Source organism: Cryptotermes secundus, unplaced genomic scaffold (genome assembly GCF_002891405.2).
Source record: "Cryptotermes secundus unplaced genomic scaffold, Csec_1.0 scaffold1826, whole genome shotgun sequence".
Taxonomy (NCBI): Eukaryota; Metazoa; Arthropoda; class Insecta; order Blattodea; family Kalotermitidae; genus Cryptotermes; species Cryptotermes secundus.
This window is the reverse complement of record NW_019729943.1, coordinates 442,802-456,579: the sequence shown is the minus strand read 5'-3', so window position 1 is coordinate 456,579 and position 13,778 is coordinate 442,802. Positions and strand designations below refer to the sequence as shown.

The 13,778-nt window shown below is 43.5% G+C and overlaps 1 protein-coding gene across 1 annotated transcript in view; it reads left to right on the top strand.

Annotated features, from left to right (window-relative positions):
* Positions 1 to 934: 934 nt before the first annotated feature.
* Positions 935 to 13,778, top strand: part of LOC111865909 (secretin receptor) — a gene marked incomplete at its 5' end in the record, with an annotated part of 82,122 nt that continues 69,278 nt past the window's right edge. Inside the window, 2 exons of the mRNA XM_023854349.2 lie at positions 935 to 1,037; positions 10,607 to 10,722. Coding sequence (XP_023710117.1) covers positions 935 to 1,037; positions 10,607 to 10,722 — 219 coding nt within the window. The remainder of the gene's footprint in view (positions 1,038 to 10,606; positions 10,723 to 13,778) is intronic.

Sequence of the window (13,778 nt, the reverse complement as noted above, 5' to 3'; positions counted from 1 at the left end):
GTTTCACGACCCAGTCGCTTTCCCCCAGAGAAAGAAGACCTGGTTCTCTCTGGACAGAAGACTGGACAGGCTGGACGTTCTGAAAAGGAGAAATGTCATTTCAGCCTGCCGATAACCGAACACCGATTTCTCAGCCTTACAGCACGTACCCGTCCCTATTCCAACTGAGCTATATCCACCACCTGAATGCCTGTAAGGTAAAACTAATTATTTGTAGCAACTGTCGGACTCAGTACACTGGAAAGCGCTGAATATGACATAACTCCCAGGTCCGTTATGCTAACACCAGTGAACAGAAAGTGCAAACATTTCGTGGGAATTAATGCCACTGCCATCACGATCCGTTTGTCTGTCACGGTTCAGGATGAGTTTCAATCCCACAATTTTTGTCAGAATTTCATCAATTCCTATTTTAATTTTAATTCGTGGGGTTGGATGGGACTGAGTCCACCTGGTACGTCGGCCACTGTCGGAGTTTCTATACTAGCCTCGGATGATAAATGAATAAAGAACATTCGGTGGAATGAAAATTTGCAGGGCAAATATACTCGGAGAAAACCTGCCCCATTGTCACTTTCTACCATAAATTCCACGTGACCTGACCCGGAATTGAACCTAGGTCAAAGCTGTGGGAATCCTGTGACTAAACTGCCTAAGCTATGGCAAAGCCAATCAATCGCCATTTTTTCATATTCGATATACACCTGTCATTCATGACAACAGTGGAAGGTGCGATGAGCTCATTTGGCTCCGCATTGTCAAGACCCCAGTCCCACACAACTCCTTTTCAGTTAAATATGTTTAAAATTAATAATTTGTTTCAAAAGACACATCCACGATACCATGGTGACATCATAAATTTGCTTCCATTGCGAGAGATAGCAAAGGTGCCAGATTATATTACAGACTCCTAATGCGTTTTCTTTTCTTCTAGGACGGACTTCATGTGTTGAGCCCTGAGGAACAGTTCAAATGGCTCAAGTCGAAAGAGGAAGCCTGTCTAGCTGGGATCTCAAGCAACGCTTCAGCGGCCACAGGTGAGCAAAGCGTCGTGGTTTCTCAACCCACACACGCATAGTTCATGTGGCATCACAAGCAACAATTTCTCGTCCTAATTCGAGCCAAACGTCCACAGAAAATGTGGGGCCTCAAACTGTGCGCACTCACTGTAACTTGAGCCACACAACTATAATTCATGTGGAGTCCCAAACAGTGCATCCTCCTCTTAACTTGAGCCACATATCTGTAGTTCGTACATCTGAATAATTTCTTACGTGTTTACAGCTGAGCCAAGCGGCAGTTCGTACGGTATCTAAAATAATATTTCCCCATCCACGACTGAGCCAGAGATCCGTAGCTTATACCAGATGTCAAGAAATGCATATTGGTCTCGAGTGAAACCTAATATCCGCGCTTCATTTGTCATTTCAATCAATTAATGTCCCCTCCCCCCATCCAACTGGGCACAGACTCGCATGTTTCATGTCTTCGGTACTTTGAGTCTGATAAAACGACAAGGAATGGAGGACCTTGTAAACTAGACTTCTCCTTCAAATGGTCTCATCCTATTACGGAGGCTGTTTACTACACTTTTGTTTTCAATGCCTATTCTAGCCCGTTCAGGGCACAGGCCTCTTATGCAGTTCTGTAATCATTTTTACATACGGTAGGACTCCTTGGACTAGTGAGCAGCACGTCGCAAGGTCGCTACTTAAACACAGAACAACACAAAGACAGAATAAACGCACACACACACACACACCAAACATCCGTGCTTTGAGTGGTATTCGAACCCACGATCCCAGCGTCCGAGCGAGCGAAGACTGTTCATGCCATAGACCGCGCGGCTACTGTGACCGGCACAAAATCACTTAGGCTACCAAACCAAGTGCTTTCAACAGGTTTATGTCACGAAAGAATATTATAAGCTGCGGAATCTTCATGCTCGCTCATGTTACGGTCCCATCTCTCCGTTCCTTCTCCCCCCTAAGTACACCCGTCAGGGGCGCTTTCCGAAATGCTCGTCCAGACGAAATTTTATTGAAGTTGTACACAATTTTGTTAGTACTCGTAGTACTCAGCCACGGAGAAGAAATTCATTCCTGCAGTTTCAGAAATTTTTCGCGATGTCTACTGATCTGAAGTCACACAAATCACATTGTGGTATTCAGTACACAATTTTTGCGGGGCAGGCTCTGTAAAGGAACAGCATTCTTCCGCTAAAGCCGTGTGACTCTCTTTGGAATTTCACACGCATAAAATTACAGGACAGCATTTGTAACTGCTCGAAGTACACAATTAATACAAATGAAAACAAATAATGAAATTGTATATTGCCATAATCAAGTGTAAACAATTTCGTCACCATGGTTATTTTAAACTATATGAAGATTATGTACCCACTGGTCTCGGTGTTTCCTTCGGGAGGAAAGAATTGGAAACTTAATTTACTTGGACTCAAACCCATGCATGTAACATAAAAATTTGCAATATTCCCCGGTTTAGCTCCCCACGAGGAATACCCCTTTTATTCATTTGTACGACATGCCAATTGGGCCGGACGATTGTATGGATGGACGTTCTGCCTAGTCATCATCAGATATACGTTACAAGTATGTCTCACACATATTGAGACACAACGATAATGAACTGTAATGCAAAGATCGTATCAGATTTTTACCGAGGAAATTGACTTGCAGGAATGCTTCTTACTCGTAGGTTAGAGTCTCTGACTGGACAACGGCTATCCAGACTCCCTCAAGGTAAATCCCGGGACAATACTCCCATCAGGCTACGACTGCTTCCATCCAAATCCCTTCTAGTTCATGATTCAGCAATCAGATTACCGTCCGACGCTATATGACCTATGGGAAAACCTTCTAGCCAAAGGGCAGAATTACAGGTTGAAAATATTTTACCAGGCCGCAAAGAGATCAACGCAGTATTTCTGGAACGGAAACGTCTACTGCTAAGAGTGACTGCCATTACCCGGCACATTAGTGTGAGAGATGGCGCTGCTTGCAGCTGCTGACAAGTTCTTTAGATTTAGTTTTAAAAAAGAGATAATAATTTTGAATAATATCACAGGAACATGTTTGCAGTAGCTCCGCAATTTGGGAAAAAATCTCGCGGACCGGATCTGGCCCCCTAGCCATAGTTCGCTCTCCCTGGTGTAGACACTGACGGTGTCGTATAATAACTCCAGCCCCCCCCCCTCAAAAAGATATCACTTTTCTCCAGGCACTGGGTTCTCTCGGCCCTTCAACCGCTATTGAAGAGTTCTCGCTGAGATAAATGGCTCTTCTCTGTAACATGTCTCTCTTCTTTCAGGCGAAACCCCTCTGCAGATATTGGACTTATGGGACGGCGGCCCTCTGTAAAGTTCCCCAATACTGTTCCTGACTACTGACATATTTCTTCCTCGCAACATTTTGCCAAACACACCTCAAGTCATAAAACACAATATACTACTGAGTCTCTTCTTTTTCATTTCTAAGAAGTCTTACAAGATAGGAACCACTCACCAGTACATCCAAACAGACCCGCGCGTAGAAGGTGAATGGGTCCATAAAATGGTAAATTGTAAATTTGTCCCTGTGCTTTATTAGTTAAAAACTATACCATGAAGACATATGAACTGAAGGTGTAGCTCGTTCATTCTTAACCTCGGCACTAGATGGCAGTGAGTGGTCAGCATCAAGCCCCTGCAGCTTTACCCCCGGGGAAAGAGACTAGGTAAAAAGTGGATAGGAGGTTGCGTGGGACGCAGGGCCTGTCTGAAGGCTGGGGAGAAGAAAAATCTTGCACTACCGGAATTGAAATTCAGACCATCCAGCCGTAGCAAGTCGCCGTACATAATGAGCTATCCCGACTCTTCCTTAACCTCAAATTCTTCTAAATATTATACAAAAATTCAGTTTGTACCTCACAGGAAACACGTTACGTCTCCGCTATGAAGACCAATCGGATAATTCTGTTTAAGGAAACAGTCGCTGTTTATTGTGAGAACCATAAGAAACAAACATATTCTGGGGGGCAGATTGTAGAGTTTTAATACCTTACAGCCGAAGGTACATATAGTAACAACTTGGCTTCAAAGGGTTAAGATGGAACATGATTTGTTTTGGAAAAAGGTACTGTGAATAAATAATCAATAGGAAATTGTGTTTTGGGCTATCCCTACATGGATTTGGACAAATTAATCAATATCAGAAATATTTATAAGAAAACACACCTAACGATGTAAGTAAAGACAGACAGCACATGTACCGAACAGGTTGGCTCAGGCTCTAAAACCTCTGATTGATATTCGGAAAATCCCTGGTTCGATTCTCTGTCGGGATATCGCCTCTGCTAATTGAGGTTCTTTGTCATCTTCCTCATTTTTTCTAGGAGAATGTCGGGAGAGCGTCTTCAAATAATCCACACGCGCTTCCTTCTACATCTATTCCAATCTTTGATTAATAATCTTAACATTCGACATTCATGTTCTGAGCTACGGAGAATATCTTTAAATAAGCCACAAACGGACGACATGCGCCATGCAGGAACTCAGCCGAACTTCTCATTATTTGCTTTATAAGCTTTCGTATTGTGAACTTCTCGTGCTTTCTTCCGTATTCTTCTCTTAACCTACATGTTAACGGTTAGTGCGTCGAGGCGGAGGTATAACGTTATTTCCCACGAATAAAACTAATAGATAATAAATTGTCTCCTTAATAGAGTCTACTGAACTTCACACATGCACATCAAAATATTGTCAGTACCCACAGAATGAACACGATGAACTGGAACAGAACACCTCGTCCTTTCGTGACCTGCTATGTCCATGCAACTCGCTAAGCGCCGACACCTGGCTGCTGTGGCAGCTCGAATTTGCGTAATGGCTGAGATAAATCTAACGTTTACGGAACTTGCTATGTATGTACAGTATGTATACACACCGTATTACTCAGAAAGTAATAATTTAGGACGCATCCGGTTTTTGAATATTGGCTTTAGGAGGAAAAATATCTATAGGAGCCGGGATAGCGTAGTCGATATAGGGACTAGCTATACGACAGAGGGGTCTGAGTTCGAATCCCTGTATGGTCAAGAATTTTCTCTTCTCCACTTCATTTGAGACCGGCTCTGGGATCCACTCAACCTCCTATCCAATGGGTACCGGGGGTAAAGCGGCCGGGGAGTCAAGCTGACCACTCACCTCCAGATAGTGCTGAGGGCAAGAAAATGTGGATTTATACATCCATCTCCCAACCTCACTATACTTCGGATTCGGATATACCACTGGTCTAGTCGTGTCTCCCAAAATTATTTCGTTTATTTCCTTCGTAAACAAGTTTGAAATTTTACAGCGATTTTTTCTTCTTGATAAACAACTTCACTCAAATGACTGCGTCTGAGCGGTCCCTCTGAGTGGGACACGCGATCGGTGATTTGCTGAGGAATCACCGATGGTACTGTACAGGAGCTACGGGAACGCCCTCCAGTGTTGGAAACAGTGTGACACATTGGAAATGCAGCGGGGTGTGTTATTACAGCACTTGCTCTTACTTCGTACATACAGTTATTTAATTTCTTTCCGATTTTATGGATATTATTATGTACACGAAAGGGAAAACTTATGCGGCGAAGAAGCGCCATCGGTTGTGGCATCAGAATAAAACATCGGACTCTTTTAAGAACACCTATTAAATAAGGCGTGCGTTTAAACCTACACACAATATTATCTCTATTGTAATTTGATATCAGATTTGTTAAAAACATTATTTCTCGCGAAATTTCCCGAAACACCGCGGGTTTCCAACAACGCGGGAGTCCCTATTCCCCACTTTTAACTTAAACCAAACAAACGAATGTAACTCACTTTTCTTTTTCCTTGGCACTACAGCCCCAGTGGGCCTAGGCCTACCTCCATGAACTTCTCCTTTCACTTCGGTTTTTCTAGATCTTACGCATTCAGTACGACTCCTTGGGAAGGTGATCAGCTCGTCGCAAGGCCTCTACCTGTACACAAACACAGAAAAACGCACACATATAAACTAAACATCCATGCCCTGAGTGGGATTCGAGCCAACGATCCCAGTTTCCAAGCGAGCGAAGACAGTACATGCCTTAGACCGCTCGGCTACCGTGACCGGCTGTAACTCACTTTACTCAGCTAGTATCCGACGGATATTGCTGTGACTGTAATGTTACCACCTTCCTTACCACGTCCAGAAGTTACTAGAGTGCATGCCACGTAACACTGCCGGTGGTTGTTGGTGCGCATTAAGGTTTTTGCGTGCTCAGCCTCTGTCACGTCTCGTTATTATTATTGCGCTGTGTTCAAAACGGAATGTAGCTCTTCTGTGGAAATAAGATTGTTGCAACTCAACACTGCAATGCATCAAAATTTCCGGCCGAAGCATTCTATTCATGGCCTACATCAATCGTACAGCTTCCTTTAATGCGGAAGGACCGCCATGCATCACGCTCGTGTATTACCCGCGGAAACTAACGGATGACACCCAAAGGCCCTGGGCCTATATTTCGGATGTGCTCAATTTAAATCTCGGTGGGGACACCTACTCTTCTGACTGAGGTTTCTGTGGCTTTCCTCAGACCGTCCAGGCAAATAACTGGTAGTAACTTAATTATGATACGATCACCCCTTTCAGATCCTTCCAAATTCATCATTCATCTGTCATCCATCCAGTAGACGTTATAGAATCTAGCATCATTATATGACCCACAAACTAATAAATCGATAAACGTTAGGTGCATGTATTTGTAGCACATTTAACGACACTGTCAGTAGCTCAGATTATGCAGCGTCATGTGGGATTTATGGTGGATAAAGAAGCAGTGGAGTATGTTTTCTCCAAGTACTTCGGCTTCCCCTGCCAATTTTTATCCTACAGATCGCTCCATAATCATCCATCATCCAGGGAACGTACAACAGGTCCACGAGTAACCGACGCACCGAGTGGACTCGTCCTCACGCCTCCTCACGAATTAAAGAAGAAACACAGAACTGTTTGTGAGAACGTCTGCAACATCCTCTTACAACTTCTTAGCCTACTGTGTGAAGTGCTTTCCAGCCAGTGTATCACTGGGCACACAGCAAACAGCTGAGGTTTCGCTACTGGTTTCGCTGCGCGGGGATCTACTCCCATGGCTTCTGATGAAGAATTGTACCACCGGCGCAAGGGCCAGTCCGTCTCAGCTCTCTTGTAGAGCAGATTCAATCAAGAGCCCCATTGTGATGGAACAGTGAGAGGAAATGCATACGCTTCTATTGTGACGTCAGCTGTAGCATGCGAATGTCACTATAAGACCACGTTCGGATAATAACATACGGAATTACATTTTTTTTTCAATCGTTTCTTGTACAACAAATTCGTGTCCAGCTTCGAGCAAAAGAGGAACCAAGTATATTTACGTGACTTGATTACTACAGCCTTCGGTCAGATCGGTTCTTTGACTTGTATAAAGAAACGTACAGACTACTTCTGGATTGATTTTTGTGTCGTTTGGAGCATAGCTTCCTTGCGCTGCTTGGCATCAACTTCTATTACCTGGAAGTGGGCCTGACTAGCTGTCATTGCCAGAGGTCCGCCCTAAAGCGTAACTCCTCTCTTTTACCCCACGCCTTTTCATTTTCAGCCAAAGGGAACATTTTACTGTTATTCTTCGTTTTGGTAGTAGGTCTCAGTCTTAACATATTATAACGTTGCGGTTACAAGTTTTCTCTCCGGTGACTTATTTCGTCGCGTCGAATGGTAAGGTGATGAATTGGAAATAACTTGGAAGGCAGCGGTCGTGGCCTAATCGAGGTACTATCCCAGACCTTGGCTGGGTGGACTGAGGAAAGAAACGAAGAACCTCAATCAAGGTATCCGGTATCCTTACCGACATTCGAATTGGGCACTTCCCGAATATCAGGCAACATCATTACCGCTGTACTAACCTTTTCGTTTGGGCAGTGCAGATTCGCATCGTCTTTTCGGTTATGACACCGTCTGGTCTGGTAGATTCGTACCGAAGCTTGAAAGAACATACCGCTCCCATTTTCAGTGTATAAGTAAGTGAAGCTGGACAAGAGGCTGGGTGTGTAACAGAAGTGTTAAAGTGTACAGTCTTGAAACACGAGTACAGAATCTGACATACCCTCCACAGACAACCTACTCCTCTTTGAAGATATCAGCAGCTTGATGACTCGCGTTATAAACCAAAAGCTAGAATCTACCCCCACATTCCATCTTGAATTCCAACCGATGGAATTCCGTGAAGCCTTGCCTCTCTGGTACCAGTCATCTGAGATGTCTACAGCCAGAGCTCGCTTATGTCCGTGCATAATAGAGCCATTCTTTGGGCTGTAAGAATGCATCATCGCGTACCAAGCAAATTAGCATGGCGCAAACTCATATGGCTCGTGCCCAGGAGATAATCTGGTTCGCATCTTCGCCCCAAAGTACGTTCTTCTGGATGACGGTTCAAAGCATAGTTTGCATTATAAATGGAAAGATTGGGTCAAGAAGCAGAACCGCAATATGTAACCGCATACAAAAGAACAATCGCATTATAGACACGTAGTAGGGAAAATCATCATAAAATCACCCAAGGGCATACAAATAACATAAACAATAAAAAGAACAAAAAAGAATGGAAACTAATAACAGACATAAAAAACAAAGTATCAACAAATAAACTTACCATAACAAACACTTGCGTAACAGGATTACAAACATAGAGCAAATAGCTTCATACATGATAACAAATTCACAGAAATCAACAATAACCCAACAATGAACTACCAAAAACCATAAAACAAACACAAAAACAATGTAACAACATCTTACAAAAAGTAACTGTATGGCTATATACAAACATGAAAACCCTCAAACCTACGCGGCACAATAAAATCACACAAACCAAATACACCCGTTAGACCATTAATTAACTGGATGAACGTACCTGCATATGAATGAGCGAATAATTTAACGCAAACTTTAAGTATTTTTTTATTGCTGGTGGGGTGGGACTAAGTCCCTTGTACTGCGGCCACTTCTGGCCTATTGTACCAGCCCCACATGATAGGTGAGGATGATTGTGGAGCAATTGGTGGAATGAAGATTGGCAGGGGAAACAGAAGTACCAGTGCCACTTTGTCCACCACAAATCCCACTTGACCAGAGCGGGGATCGAACCCGGGCCGCCGCGTTGGGAAGCCAGCGACTAACCGCTTGAGCTATGGCACGGCCCTAAACTTTAAATAAATATATACACCTACCGTAAGTGTAGCAGCGTGAAAGGGGCAGCAGATCCCTCTACACTTGTACATCTGATTGTGGTCAATAGGGCCGAAACAGGTATTGTTCGAATAATAGGGCTTCTGAAGTGTGAATTTGAAGTTGCGCAGGGAATGTGAGAAGTGCAAGTGTTAATTTAGAACGTGATGCAACGCAGAAAGTTCGACAAGGGCCCATATTAGGGCCATAAATTCTCTTAACATAGACCACGTAGTAGCTTGAATTTGTGTATTTTGCAACCCTCCTTCAGTAAATTATATTACTAAGTTTCATTTCATAAGATTTGAAGTTTTCACTGTGGTGACTATGAAGAATGCCGTTTTAAGATCTACACGGCGGCATATCCCAGAAGACGGCATTCTTCAAATTTCATTGTGTTAAATAAAGAACAGTCAGTTCATGTATACGCTTTAATGAGCTCCACACCATCACATATAGAATATAATGTCTGTTTTCGGCGAGTTTGCTCTCAGTACAATGTTCCAAACACTTCCAGCTGAAGGTCCATATGAAATCTTATCATTATTTTTATGTAACCGAGTAGGCTCAGCTAACCCCGAATTTACTATTGAGCTGTGCTGTCTGGTGTTACCGGATCTGCGTGGCTGTTAGGCCCCGGCCCTACTTCTTACGTGGGCTTCAGTGAGTTGGAAGGGAATTATTTCACGGTTAGAGGAACTTGACTTCACGAGACGTGCTCCGTTTGTGTGATTCAGTTAACGGTTTGGGACCAATACACTTTATAACAAGATCTGATACAAGTATTTCAATAACCTGATCAATTCTGCCATCTTTTGGTTACAAGCAGCTGCGTGCTGTCGCAGCACGTAATATCGGAAATGCGGTTTAGGTACCCCGAAGTTCCACATGCTCTGACGCAGGACATCCTCAAGGTGCGAGGCAGAATCAGAACACTAAGGCAAAAACATGGCAGGACACAAGAGGAATACAAATTTTGTATAAACTACTCTCCATGCAACTTCTAGTCTTCCTGTATCATCCTCAAGGAGAGTGCAGTGGATTTAGAGGAGATTTCGTGTTTCCTCGACAGTGAAATTTAAAATTGGAATGTTCTGATATATGGAACCTATACCAAATTTTTGTATATGCCCTGAAGATGGAGGCACTAATTTACTTCGAAACAGATTCTGATTTAATTTCTGTATGTAGTACGTGACTGCTATTTGGGTTTCATTTTAAATGGCACATCAGTATTAAAACATGCTTAAGTTTATGAAACTGATAAAATTAAGAAACCAGAGCACAGTTCACCTGATTACGTTCTCCGCTACACCTGTGTTTCCTGTCTGCAGGTTTGGGGTTGCTGTGTCCCCAAGTGTGGGATGGAATCATGTGCTGGCCTCCCACCCCGGCGGGTAGAGTGCACGAGCAGCCCTGTGCCGAGTACTTCGCTGGCTTCGATCACCAGGTATCACAAGTTTCTTAGCTCAAGAACAGCATTAAATATGTTAACAGTGAAGTGCTTCCTCTAAAAAGCTAAAGTTATCCCCGTAACAGGCCATGAAGGCCCATAGGGTTGTGAGACGTCGAGGCTCCCACATTTTCTCTAGACAGTCATCTCACAGTTGGCGCTGAGGTTGTCAGAATTCTGCGCCGGCCGCCCTTAATCCCCCGAAAAATTCTTGGTATTCATTTCTGTTAGAGGCTGAGTCCACCTCCGGGCCATAGCGCGACTGGAAGAAGAAGGTCAATTGGAAAATCCAGTGACCTCATCGGGACTCGAACCCGCGACCTTCCGGCTTGTAGCATAGTGCCTCAACCAGCTGCGCTACTGCGTGCCCCCATAGTGGTCCCTGTGCTTAATTAATCACCACGTCATCAAGATGTTATGGCGGAGTGGAAGTATAACGCCACACATTTTTAATCCAGTCATTAGAAGAAGATGATCAGTTTCTCGTCCCGACAGGTTTACGCCCGGGTAAGGTGTCGTCGGTATTAGTTGGCTAAGGTGCCAGGCAGTTCCCATAGCCGGTCTGAACGCAGTTAAGAAGAGAGAAGTTTCTTGTCTCTGCAGGAAATGGACCCCTACTTGTGGGTTGCCCAGCCCGCAGTTCCGTCGTCATATCTTATAACCGCCCACAAGCCTAAATGGTATTTTATTGAGAGTTATTCTCAATATTTTATAATAATTACGCAGAGTGTGTACGCAGAGTGTGACATAGCCCACCTCTTGCACACACGAAGCTGCCTGTTTCACAGATGGACCACACACACAAAAACTCCAGATGGCCCCCTGGTGATTTAGTTCAGCAGTTCTTGGAATTTTGGTTCCAGAGTCGCTCGGCGACTCACTTTGGAAATTTGACTCTTGACAGTTTCTGCTAGTCTTAAGTCACACGAAGGCGTGCCAGGAGGGGACGCTATGGCCAGCATACATCATTACCTTTCAAAAGTTACGTTAGGTCATTAAAGAAAAAAATTGCCTCTAGAGTAAAAATGATTGGAAGTAGCGGATTCAGAGTCAACTCCCTTATTTCAAATCTGACCAATCCTCAAAAGTCGAGGGTGTGACTTGGGAACTTCGCGAAAACTGGAAAGGCTCACATCTCTTCAGAAAAATAGTCTTCAAAGAGTCTTCAGTCAGTCATCAAGTCAGTCTTCAAAAACTCATCAAACAGGCATCAAATAGTCTTCAAATACTCTTCAAACAGGCATCAAATAGTCTTCGAATAGTCTTCAAAAAAAAAAAAGTGGTGGTTCAGCTAGGAACAGTTGTAAGTTTTTGGCAGTGTCAGCGCCTGGTGTATTGCTGTGTATGTGAACTGTGTTTTGTTTTACACTTTCTTCACAAAGAATAAATTATACTCACATGCAAAGTGCAAGTGTATCATTAGACGCTTCTGCCTCCCTGTCTGAGCGAGGCCCGTACAAAAGATCCTGAGATAGTCTCATCTCTACCTTCTGAGGTAAGAAAATTCACCTGTGTTCCTTTGGCAAAGAGCATCAGCAACAGCCGCTGCAGGCGGAAGCCAGGTGAAGGAACAGGAAGGTAAAGGGGGACGGCGACAACAAGAAGGTGACACCCAACGTAAAGGGCACTAGACAGAGAGAGCGGTTACAGAGGAGGGTAAGTGGCGCCCAACGCGTGGGGCGGTCATAATCTACTGAGGCATTTCGTCTCTATAGGAATGAATTTTCTTTTTTCGGTGGTTGGTTAAAGCTGTTTCGAAATGACCTTGATCCGATTGACCTCGAGAGAAGAATGGAGTAGCTAAAAATGGTTGCATATCTTTCAGTTATCAGAGCTGAACAAATTTATAGCTATGCCAAGAAATAATAATAGATTTTTCTCATTAATTCGGGCAAGATACCTGAATGCTGATCAGTATTATAAATGATCAGAAAGCCCTTTAAATTGAAACTCGAGAGGGTTACATTCGGCTTTTATGCACAGTTGGTAATTGATATAAGTTAAATTTGTTGTGAAGTCTTAAACTTTCTAATTTTCTGGGACGTAACGCGTAAACGCACGGTATAAATTCACCGAAATTTTGGAGGAATACAAGCCTCCATCTTAAGGGTGGCAGAAGAAGCCAAGCTGCTAGCCACATGTTTCTTCTTGGTTACTTGCGTGGCTTACTTTTCAACCATGATGATTACAATAGTATGTTCCTCTGAAACAGAGGTGAAGTTCTACTGGAGTACGTGGCGTCACAGACCCAGAAAATAATGCTCCTCATGGTCACATATCTGAGAACTCAAATCCGACAATTTCATTTTGGTCGAATTGTTATTTTTATGCCAGTGTGAAGGCAGAAGTTTATCAAGGAACTTATTAATAAGAATATCGCAGCATCGCCTCCGGGGGATATATCATTCCCCTCCCTCCTTGCCCTCATGGGGAGACGATACTGAGTTCAGGATACGTCTCGTGTGTGACTGATTCGCAATAAAGCCGCTCACCTATACGAACGCAGGGCAATTACATGCCATGAGTGAATGATTGATCGGTTTGTACTCCAATCGCCTTTCTTTTGGTGCTATGTAATTGTTCTGTTCTGCTCAGAATTGATAGCTTTTATTGATTTCTGTCAAACATATTCTTTGCGAAATCGGCTCCTACGAACTAAACAAGCACAGAGGGCGGTCATAAAAGTAGGTTTCTTTTAAAGACTTGGAAGGCTAGTTCTTGTAGAAATCGCATAATTTGTCAGCTGAGGTGTTCCAGAAGAAGTTGCTGCTTTGGATCCAGGATGGAGAATTAACAGGAGAACTTATAAATTTGTAGAATTAGCCTTTTTTACCATACAAGCCGGAATATAAGGCTGTCCCTATTTTTCCAGCGAGAAAATAAGATTTTTTTCTTCACAATATCGAATCTGTCATTTAGTTCTGATGGATATTACAGTATAAGCCGTGTTGTAGCTCAGGCACTGCCCTTACAGAGCGGACAACACGAGGTCGGTCCTGGGGTGACTTCGTGTGACACTTGTAGTGCAAGAAATGGCGCTCGAGCAGCTATGG